At 34.9% G+C, this 12,082-nt stretch overlaps 1 protein-coding gene across 1 annotated transcript in view; it reads right to left on the bottom strand.

Annotated features, from left to right (window-relative positions):
* The window catches only part of TMEM8A (Transmembrane protein 8B), a 60,943-nt gene that overhangs the window by 43,482 nt on the left and 5,379 nt on the right, over positions 1 to 12,082 (bottom strand). Inside the window, exons 4-6 of the mRNA XM_051212313.1 lie at positions 9,394 to 9,782; positions 3,353 to 3,834; positions 864 to 1,267 (exon numbers count right to left, since the gene is read on the bottom strand). Of these exons, the coding sequence (XP_051072483.1) occupies positions 864 to 1,267; positions 3,353 to 3,834; positions 9,394 to 9,782 (1,275 nt within the window). The remainder of the gene's footprint in view (positions 1 to 863; positions 1,268 to 3,352; positions 3,835 to 9,393; positions 9,783 to 12,082) is intronic.

The raw sequence follows: 12,082 nt of genomic DNA, 5'->3' as shown, positions 1-12,082 counted from the left end.
TGGTAACTTGGACCGATGCATATGTGTGCCTGGTCCTACGTTGTAGATGACTGACTGGCTAGGTTTTTCATCACGAACCGACATCGGCTAAAATGCCAAAACGCTATTTAGCTAAGTGGATGAATAAATTCCGCGCCAAAATCCAAGACCTGTTATCTTAGATTGGATTGGTCTCGCCCACACATGAAAAGTTCAAATGAGAATCATAATTATTAATCGGCTACATACAGAACAAATGTAATAAGAGTAGGTTTGAATGAATATTGAATAAATGATATATGGACTAAAATTTTAATGATTTGATGAACGAATTTCCGATTGTTGAAAAAAATATAAAAGAATGCTGATCGATATGATTGAGTGATTACTGTTTATGAGACTGAAATATTAATGAAGACTGTCGAAGGACCTGTGGTCAAAAATAAGATCACTAGCCAGAACCATAAGACTTCTTTCTTAATAGAATTATACGTTTATATACAATCGAACAAAAAAATAATAATAAACAAAATTACATGCATAAAGCTATGAAAGAAAATCAGCTATACAAGTCACTCTTTTAACAATCAATTAAGAGCCTACAGTTAGGTTTGATTTTGTACACCATATCCATTATGATAGTTTTCAATCGACTTCTAAAACAATTTATAGTTAATGCTCAATACAATTACCTGCAAAAAGTAATAATAACAATAATAGCAAAAACAATGAATGTTCTTAACCGTTTTCCATCAAAAGAACTTCACTCTGAAGTTTCATAAAAACACAAACAAGTAATTGTTACTATAACTTAAGAAGATATTAAACCATCATAGAATTAATGAAAATTAATTATATGAAAATAAATAAAATATGCTTTTTACTTGATAAGCAAAATGATAAGTAAATTTCACTGGTAAATGAACACGTGTTGGAGTAGGCCATATATAACACAATGGTAAATCTTGATATCCTGGATGATTAAAATTAAATGAACCAAAATTTGATATGATCAATTGTTGTGTATTGATTGAAGAATATGTTTTTAACCACTTTTTTTCACCATATTCTGGTGTTAATTCCGGCCAATCAGAATTAATCCAAGGTAATAATGATATACTTAAGAAAAAACGATAATTTATATTATTAGTTCGATTAAAATTGATCTTATCTTTAAATGATTTATTTTCATGTTTCATTGATAAAAATTGTAATGAAATTTTTTGAGATTGTTGATGTAAATAATCATTATGATGAAAATTTCTGGAATTTTTCATTAGTGAACAACCTACATAGATGGATAAATAAGAAGAACAAAGGTTAAGAAATATAAAATTTATTTAATTTATAAAATGAATTTTTAATGTTTCATTTTTCATTGAACTAAATGAAATAATAATTACACAAAGTTAAAGGACTTCATTTTAACTGAGATCATGAATCGATTAATATTAGACCACCATTGAAAACCTAGAAGCAATAGATTCGAATCCCGCGTGCAAAATCATGGATACATACTGTTGAGGAGTCCTATAATAGAACAAAAATTCCGTCCAGTGCTTCCAGGTTCTCAATGTTGGTCTAACATTGATCGATTCATTATCTCAACCAAGAAATCAACAATCTCCACAACTATATACTGAGAATTCATTTTCTTTTGAAGTTTGTTTAGTTATTATGACAGTAAATAGAATGAGTGAACAAATAGATCTAAGAATACAAAGAGTATAATTATGTAGTAAACTTTACAGGTCTAAGTATTGTTTAAAAATTATTGAGAAATGAATAAGAAAGAAATATTTAAAAATTGTTGATAGTTTGATGCCTTCTCTCTTTTCTCTCTCTCTCTCTCTCTCTCTCTATATATATATATATATATATATATATATATATATATATATATATATATATATATATATAATTAAAATAACCCATAATGTCATTTAATAAGAGAAAGAGAATTCAGCGAAGAAAATTTTCCCTTCGACGAAATCATTTACTTAAGCTGTACATTCGTATATATAGTTAGATGGAAAATGTATGTCTATAGGAGGACAGAAAAAATCGCATCATCGAAATGGATTCGAGGATAAATAACAAATGAGGTTATGTACCAATCAAGGGGTAAGGAAGAAAATCGTTAGATATTATAATATCTAAAATGAAATGAATGAATTTATTGAATGATTTTGGCTAAATTACATCATATAATCCGAAATATACAACGCATCTATAATCATATAATTAAAGGTCAGTGCAATTTACATCTTTGATTAAACAATTAAAGTGATAAATAATGGTAGAATAAGTCTTATGTAACATTTGTTCGTATCACAATTTACATAACGATATTTAAAACAAAAAAAAACTTAAAATGTTAGACGTTAATGAATGAAAAGTTCCAATGTACAATTCTAAGATTGTTTAACAATGAAATGCTTATACCTTTGTCATAATGCAAAAGAAAACTATATTTCATTTTTCGTTATAACTAATTGTTGTCTTTAAAACGAATAGATCGAATAGCAGTTACCAAAAGATAAGGTCCTAATTAGTTATCATGATACAGTAAAATTAATCTTTATTATTCATACCTGATATGACTAAAAAGTCAATTGGTCTCTGAAACATTTGAATTAGAGATTTCTTTTAAATTATTGCATCACAATCAATTAGTAATAAACAACGTAGGGCCTAGCATAAATGTATACCAGGTTAAGATGACCTATATTGCTTTAACACAACGAGATGAAACTAAATACTAAGGCACTGAAAGTAGTAGTATAATAGATCGCTAAAAATGATATTAATGCAGTGTCCTTCAAGAAAATTTCGATGAATAACGAATCTTTTAATTCTTCGTTAATAACTACAAAAAAGAAACTACATGGGATTTGTAAAACTAATCAAATTGAAGAAAACTACAGTATTTTGTGTCCTTTCACATTGATTAGTATCATTTACACAGCCACATATTTTACAAATTCTATCTAAACATTAGACGATTAGTAAAAGGTTACAAACCACTGAGATAAAATCAACCCAAAATACTTGTTATTGCCTTAGTAATATGACAGTCAGTAATTCGACTTTTACGTCCGGTAGCTAAGATTGTCTTTATTGTTTCGTAATTTCTTTAGTAACATCACAAGAATTTTATGTAGATGATATAGAATATTGCTGATAAACACCACTCGCTTCATCTTTTAATTGATTAAATCGCTACCACAAGAATCAATACTGATCATAATTGGCATTGATTACTCATTATTCTAAATCATTTTACGACATTTGTATTTAATGTCCATGTGTACGAATAGAAACTGAGATTCAAATTAATCATAATTATCAGGCATACATATAAAGAACTCACCAAACTTAGGAATTATAACCAGTCGTGAGTACACAGCAACATGAGAAGCTTGATTAAGAATGTATAAATAATGATTTATTTGAGAACCACGAAGTCCTAGTAAGCGGAATATCCTCTGAATGTTTGAGTCCTGAGTATAATTGAAAGTGTTTGAAGATGGTGAACCAACATTCGATGAAAAACCGATCCCATGCTTAGGCTTGTCTGTTGTCGAAACTCTAAATCCTTGAGATTGATGTAGATAAGAAAGACTAGATGGTAAAGCTTCAACACTACCATCAATAATAATTGGACAAGCAGAAGAATCAAATATAATCTCATTAGGCAAGTTATCATGCAAAGATGATTTTGTTTGATCATTTGAAGTCGAATTACTATGCTTGGACACCGAAATATTTTCATGAGATGGAGCAATCGGTGTAACAATTCTACAGTCTTCTAATATTACGTCAATACTAGTCATCTCATCCATGATGGTTAATCTAGAAAAAGTTTTAAAAAAGAAAGATTTGAAGATCAATAGTACAGTTTGTGAGGAAATTTTTACTTGGATACCACTTTATTTGAACCGAACAAGAAATTCATATCAGCTAGGGAGTAAATTTTTATGAAAACAGCTGCTTTAACGAAAATAAATACATAGTTAATATCGACTCAAAACTTGTTAACACACCTGGGATATCTCATGAGAATAACTGTCATTTTATCTTATGAGCTGAGAATAAGACAAATTTTATACTGCCTAAAACGAGTATCCTACTGAATATAAAATGTTTGTGTATATATGGTTTGTTCAAATAACTTATATTAAAAAGAAGACAGTAGTATTAACTGTGATAACTACAGGGGCATCACTCTTCTCTCAATACCGGGAAAAGTTTTCAACAGGGTATTGTTAAACAGGATGAAGGACTCCGTAGAAACCCAACTTCGAGACCAACTGGCAGGATTCCGTAAGGATAGATCGTGTACAGACCAAATCGCAACTCTACGGATCATTGTGGAACAATCAATTGAATGGAATTCATCACTCTACACCAAATTCATTGACTACGAAAAGGCATTTGATAGCGTGGACAGAACAACACTATGGAAACTTCTTCGACACTACGGCGTGCCTCAGAAGATAGTCAATATCATACAGAACTCATATGATGGATTACACTGCAAAATCGTGCATGGAGGACAGTTGACAAAGTCGTTCGAAGTGAAGACCGGTATCAGGCAAGGTTGCTTACTCTCACCCTTTCTCTTTCTCCTCTTGATCGACTGGATCATGAAGACGTCAGCATCTGAAGGGAAGCACGGGATACAGTGGACATCTAGGATGCAGCTGGACGATCTAGACTTCGCAGATGATCTGGCCCTTCTATCCCAAACGCAACAACAAATGCAGGAGAAAACGACTAGTGTAGCAGCAGCCTCAGCAGCAGTAGGTCTCAATATACACAAAGGGAAAAGCAGGATTCTCCGATACCACACAGCATGCACCAATCCAATCACAATTGACGGAGAAGATTTGGAAGATGTAACAACCTTTACATATTTGGGCAGTATCATTGATGAACAGGGTGGATCTGATGCAGATGTGAAAGCGCGGATCGGCAAAGCAAGAGCAGCATATTTACAACTGAGGAACATCTGGAACTCAAAGCAACTGTCAACCAACACCAAGGTCAGGATTTTCAATACAAATGTCAAGACAGTTCTACTGTATGGGGCAGAAACCTGGAGAACTACGAAAGCCATCATCCAGAAAATACAGGTGTTTATTAACAGTTGTCTACGCAAAATACTTCGGATCCGTTGGCCGGACACTATTAGGAACAACCAATTGTGGGAGAGAACAAACCAGATCCCAGTGGAGGAAGAAATCAGGAAGAAGCGCTGGAAGTGGACAGGACACACATTGAGGAAAGCACCCAACTGCGTCACAAGATAAGCCCTCACATGGAATCCTTAAGGCCAAAGGAAAAGAGGAAGACCAAATAACACATTACGCCGAGAAATGGAGATAGACATGAAAAAATGAACAAGAATTGGACGGAATTAGAAAGGAAGGCCCAGGACAGAGTGGGTTGGAGTATGCTGGTCGGCAGCCTATGCTCCATTAGGAGTAACAGGCGTAAGTAAGTAAGTAAGTATATATGGTTTGTTCAAATAACTTATATTGAAGACAGTAGTATCAATGACGTGACGGAAACTGACTCCTAACGTTTAAGCTTTCCAATAATTTATTTTGCATGAAAATTCCTCTTAAAAATGTTTTCATTCTCACCGTTTATTTTTTGGCATTCATTCTAGGCGTCATCTTAAGGATATGCTGCAACTTAACAGTTATGGGACACAATGCACCTGTCATAGTTGCGACTCAACAAGACAATGAAGCACAATAATTATGCGGGAAATGTATGAGAGTCGCACCCATTATTTTGTTTTCACGGCATTGTGATCTGTGGAATGTAAAATTAGATTGGGCACAGAATATTAACAAATGGGAAGATTTACTAATACGAATGTGCACCGAATGCAGGGTTAAACAGGTCGAACGACTCGTACACATTCCAACATTTAAAAAGCACTTGTGAAAAAAATGATAAAGAAAAGAGGACTTTAAGATAGGGCAGTAACATGAGTATAAATTAAACTATGTATAGATTACTATTCAAACAATAAGACAGTATGAACAGATGTGTATTAAGTGATACTACCACACTTATAAGATCCAAATAAGTAAACTAAGCTATGAAAGTGAATAATAAATAATAATAATAATAATAATAATAATTTTTGTAGCATAAACATTAACAGATCACGATCGTCTTCATCATCATCGATCAAAAATAACATAAGGAAAAATTGAAAAAAATAAATGATCTGCGACTCCTGATAGAGCTCTACACGCTAGCTAGAGCATTATAGTAAATAAATGACACACGCATAACTTTTCCAGTGGATATTCGAAGACAGTAAACCACATTTCATGATATTAATTTCAGCACTTGACATCATCAACAATATTCCTGAACTTTGGAAACTAACGACTTATAATGAACAACTAATTACAAATAGGTTTCTAGTTCAGTTGGTGTAATCCAACATATGACAAAGACCCATTAAATGATATTGTCCCATTTTTTAATATTGTATGAAAATAACCAAAACGAATGGAATTTAGGCGAAATGGCAGTGAATGAAAATGGCACTTATAAGATATAAACAAAGGCCTTCAAATGTACTGGTACGGCTGAGGATGAGGGCAGTCGCCTCCCCACCACGAAATGCTCTCGTACGGCCACGCTTATATAGCGACTGCCAAGGAAGTCCTGCTCACTGCATCCTTGCGGTGGTGTTACGAACTTGAGAGGATAAAAATCGAATGTACGGCGCTTGAACCGGGTCGGTGGATATTTAGGATACACCTAGAGGAAGTATAAGACCCCGATTCCAAACCAATAATGCACATGGGCTCCGGAATACTGAAGGAACAAATCGCGTATGAAGGTATTCTTGGACACCGGCTACTAAGGGACTGAACATCCTAACATTGCCCCACTGACTTTTGAATTAGACTCCTAAGTCAGGCTCAGGGAGCGGCCACTAGGAAAACCACCTGCTTCGGTTTAGGAACCCGAGCAGTGTCTCAGGCCACACACAAACTAAATAATGACAACCATAAGACCTATTTACGCTTCAATTATCATTCTAGCAACTCATACTCAAAACTACTTGTCAATACTTGTTTTTATTTTAAATTGCGTTACTTGCCTATTCCTTTATTCTTCAAATTGTATAGTATTCAATAACCCCTTTCTGCTGTTTTATTCAATTAGTGGGGTTAGACAAGGTTGTTTAATCTCCCCATCGCTCTTCAACCATGCCCTCGATGACATTTCGCGGGCAACTCTGTTGGATGTAGGTAATGTTAGTGTGGATCTGTTAACATAAGAAAGACCTCCCGACCTTGGGTGTGCGGTTGATATTGTCTTACTGTGCGATCATATCCATGACATGCAATCTACACTTAATCAGTTGGCAATCTGCGTCCATAGGTATGCCATGTCAGCCAGTAACAACGTAGAACTTCGTACGTACGTACATCAGTTCGAGTTGCCATACCACATCAGCACACAGATACAATTGTCGATTCAAATCCTATGGTGGTAGAGATAGTAAAAGCATAAGCAGTAATCGGATAGATTAGAGGTTGAAGATGTTAGTCAAGGAGTATAATCCAGTGAAATAAATTCGGCAAGATAAAAAAAGAAAGGGACATGAAGATTTCAGAAGGTTAGAATTTGGGAGGACACAAAGAGTAGATGCACATGAGCCATTGCAAACGATTCTAAGCCATCTCATTCAAGGTCTCTAACCATCGGTTGCAATCGTCTCGCGGATCCCAACCAGGTAGTCTACACCTACCAACATGACTCAGTCCACTTGTCAGTGACCTCATGGATTTGTGTCATGTTTTGGTCTGACCGCCTCTAGCTTTCTTCCAACCTACTTTTATGCCATGAAACATCGCACGTCAGGACAGTCGGTTGTTGGGCATACGCGAAACATGTCTCAGCTATCTCAACTGATGAAGTTTCACTACTTCATCAATTGATTTGCCAATCTTACCTAGTACCGTTTCCTAACAACTGCGTTAATTACTCGGTGGTCCCAGGATATACGAGAAATGTTTCGAAGACACCTATGATCAAATACTAGTAACCTACGTCTATCCCCTACTTTTACCGGCCATGTTTCCTTGCCATAAAGTAGGACGGGACGAACTGCTGAGTAGTAAACACCTCCATTGATTGATATACGGATATCTCGCCTACTCCATAAATGATGCAAGTTGGAAAAAGCTAGTCGAGCATTCTGTATCCGTGCTGAGATTTCGTCACACACTAGACCATATGCTTTGCACCTTTCAAGTTCAAAGTACTTCTACAAGACTGGTAGGACCCTGAACGCGCACTCATCCTGGGTAGTGAACAGATGGAAGCAGTAGAGAAGTTCCAGTATCTAGGTAGCTACCTAAGTGCTGGTGATGACGTGAGATCAGGTCAACTCACGTATAGTGGAAGCCAGAGAGGTTTATTCCAATCTGAGACATTTTGACGCCTTTGTGATGTTAGCCTGACTGTAATAGGTCGGGGTCTACAACGCGTTGGTGAGAGTAGCTTTGCTCTATGTTTGTGACACCTGGCTTCTCAGAGTTAAGGATATTGGACGACTCTGTGTTTGATCATCGCTGTCTCCGAAGGATTGCTGACATGCAGTGGTAACACCATTTTAGTAATGCAGAGGTTCGGCAACGTGCTTCTAAGCAGCAGACAGGTACATCAGAAAAGAGACCGTTTAATGATGAACTTAATACAGGAAACGAAAACGGTGTGGTCTAACATAAACTACTTGATAAGACGATAGGGTATCAGCCATCTCATAAAATATCAAAACTACAGATCAGTCATATGTTTAGTTTTTTATGCCTGAGGAACATTTGTTCTGGACTACGAGCTTCGAAAAAAACTGCATTCAGCAAGTAATAAATTTGTTAAACACAAGATTTTAAGTGAAAAATATATATTCTAACCATTCATTCCACTCAAAAGATGTCAATAATGAAGTAAAAAGTTGAGTAATTAAGGTATTCCCCTATCATTATTCGTTAAGAGAATCATTTTAATCTAAATATTTGATCATTCCACAGAAGCAGTGAGGTCAAGTAATGTGCCAGGTAGGACAAAATAAGGTTTGAAACATATTTCTAAAGCGCAAATGTACACATAAGATAAATAAACAATTAAGTCTAGAAAACTGACGAAATGTTTCAACAATATTTGATTTTAGAAATCCAGCTAATTCATGTTCCTTTTGAATGAAAATCTAGATATTAAGCAACCATAGTTGTTTATAAAATACTTACTTAAAGTTTTTGACGTCTGCTTATTTTTAAAGACCACTTACAAAACTAGGTACAAACGCTATCGAAACAAGCAAAATAAAATGGCAATTCAAATTAAACTAATTGCTGAAAGACTCACAAATATAATCTGCCTTCCATGGGGGCCAGCTCCAAGTCAAATGGTGACATTAAGAATGATAATGTCCTTATATGGTATGGATTAATGTTGATTGATTCTGTTGATGAACTTGGAGGTATCAAAGAACTGTGCATAGGTTGGTCCGCCGTAGAGTGAACCACAGAATGATAAGAAGGTTTGCGTCGCTTTTTCCGGTGGAAAAGTTTTTCTACTGCATGAGAACCAAATATTGTTCTGCTGGGGAGCTTATAAATACCCTCAATAAATGGTTTATCATAAGAAATTGATTGATTGTGTCTTAACTGAGGATTATAGTTGTATGAAATATGTCCATCAATATAAGAAATGTCGTGTCTGACAGATGGTAATAGCCATGCTATGCATTCCTTCTAAATATAAAGTTCACAAAATATAAAATCTTACAGTTAAAAACCAAAAAAATCTAATAGTATTACGGAAATTCAAAAGAAGGAATAGTGATGTTTCATCATTACTATAAGAATAAACATTCAATTATAAGAAATGTTACTTGATTTTCAAATTACAAGGACTACCTCATAAGTAAATTAATATATTTGTAATATCCCAAAAAGTAGAAAAATTAAATGTAATGACATTTCGTGACTCAATGTAAGTCACTTATTCAGAGAATAAATCAGAAGTGGCTTACACCGAGTCACGAAACGTCATAACATTTAATTATCCTACGTATTGAGATATTACATATATATATTAATCTATTCATAGCAATCTACCCAATGTTCAATAGTTATTATAACCAACTGTACCAGGGACTGTTTTACTGTACTTGTCTGTTTAACTTTACCAAAAACATACATTCTTCCGTTGATTGTGACCTTGCACGAATTCGGTTACGCTCAGTAACCCCACTTGTAACCTGGCACGATCTCGGTATTCTTTCGATACCACGAGATCGCCAACAAATACATCTCGACAACAGCCACCAACTACCTTCTGATATTTGACCTACGGGGGATCTTATCGGTTAACTAGCACGTAGTCTTCCTGTAGTGGTGATCATAGTCAACCGCGACTCGACACCACACTACAGCCTTGTGCTCTTAACCCTTGATTTCAATTTCCGAATCTCTCTAATGGTTAAATATACATTATTATTCCTAAGCGTCATGTCCTTTTTTTCTATTGCAAGTAGACAGATAACTCACTAAACTTATGGATGTTGATCAACTAAGGCCGATCATAAGAAACTCAAAATGTCCTAAATTCTTGTGAGTTGCTCAATGTTTTATTTTTCTTACCTTGAAAATTTTACAATTTTATACTCTTTCATATTCTTTGATTCGCTATTAGTCCTTACCATCTCTAAACCACATATAATCTGACTTTTTTTAAAAAACGTTTACCGCTAATTACCTTCATAGCAGTGTGATATACTAAATGGATGTTTAACCCATAATACAAATGCTTTATCCATCTGATTTGCTTGTAATATCGAACTAGTAGAGACAGTGTATTCCAACTATGGGCTTTGATTGAAGCAATATTCGTACTTACCACAAACGGAAGAGAGCCTTACATCACAAAAAGAGGGAGAGTGGCGTTACTGACCAACAAAAGTGCCTCATGTAACAAACAGTTACTTGAGAATAAATTATTATTATTATTATTATTATTATTAGACAATAGTTTATAAATACAGATACTTTTCAGATGATGGTTATAGTAGTTCTCCACATTTGAGCCTCGTACAGTAGAACTGTTTTGACGTTCGTATTGAAGATACTGACTTTGATATTGGTTGACAGTTGTTTTGAGTTCCATATGTTGTTCAGCTATAGGGATAAGGCCCTTGATTTGAGTTTTCATCTGCGTCGGATACTCCTTGTTCACCGATGATGCAGCTGACTATGTACGTCAAAGATTTCACATTTTCTAGAGCTTCTATATCAAATATGATTAGGTTAGTGTTTTCCATGTTGTATTTGAGGACCTTGCTTAATCCCTTGTGTATGCTGAGGACTACTGGTGCCGAGGACGCTGCTGCTACGCTGGTTGTCTTCTATTCCATAGAAGGGATAGGTCACATGTGAAATGCAAATTGTTCAGCACCATCCATGCTGTCCATTGTATTCTATGCTTCCATTGAGATATGGGGGTCTTCGTAATCCAGTCCACCACTAGATGATAGAGAAAGGGTGGGAATAATTAGTCTTGTATGACATTGATCCTCAACTGAAGTGAATCTTCCGGCAGTCCCCCACTTGCGACATCATCATATTTTCAAGAATATAACGAATATATAATAAAAAGTGAATAAAGACTCTGAATATTATGGTGAACTGTAATTGGTACACGTAGACAGTGATGAAAGATAGTAATGTGAAACAAATTATAACCCAACTTGTGCAGAGACAAGAACTAAGTCGTCGTAACAATTAAAGTTCAATAATAAAATCTAAGTGTTTCTTTTTGCAGCCTTTTAGACAGATTCGATGAAAATGTGTAAATTTCGAGGGAAGCTTTCCCCACTTAAGCACAACATGGTGCAACAACAATGATTTGTGATTATCTTTGTGAAAATTATTATTATTTATTTATTTACTTATTTGAACACATGAATATTGGTATAAGAGAGCGCCAATATATATGCGCCACACAAAACAATGAGAATTCGAAGAGAAGTAGAAAGAAAAAAAAACTAAGGAGC

Source organism: Schistosoma haematobium, chromosome ZW (genome assembly GCF_000699445.3).
Source record: "Schistosoma haematobium chromosome ZW, whole genome shotgun sequence".
Taxonomy (NCBI): domain Eukaryota; kingdom Metazoa; phylum Platyhelminthes; class Trematoda; order Strigeidida; family Schistosomatidae; genus Schistosoma; species Schistosoma haematobium.
Note: the sequence above shows the minus strand (reverse complement) of the source record. Positions and strands in the feature narration are given on the sequence as shown.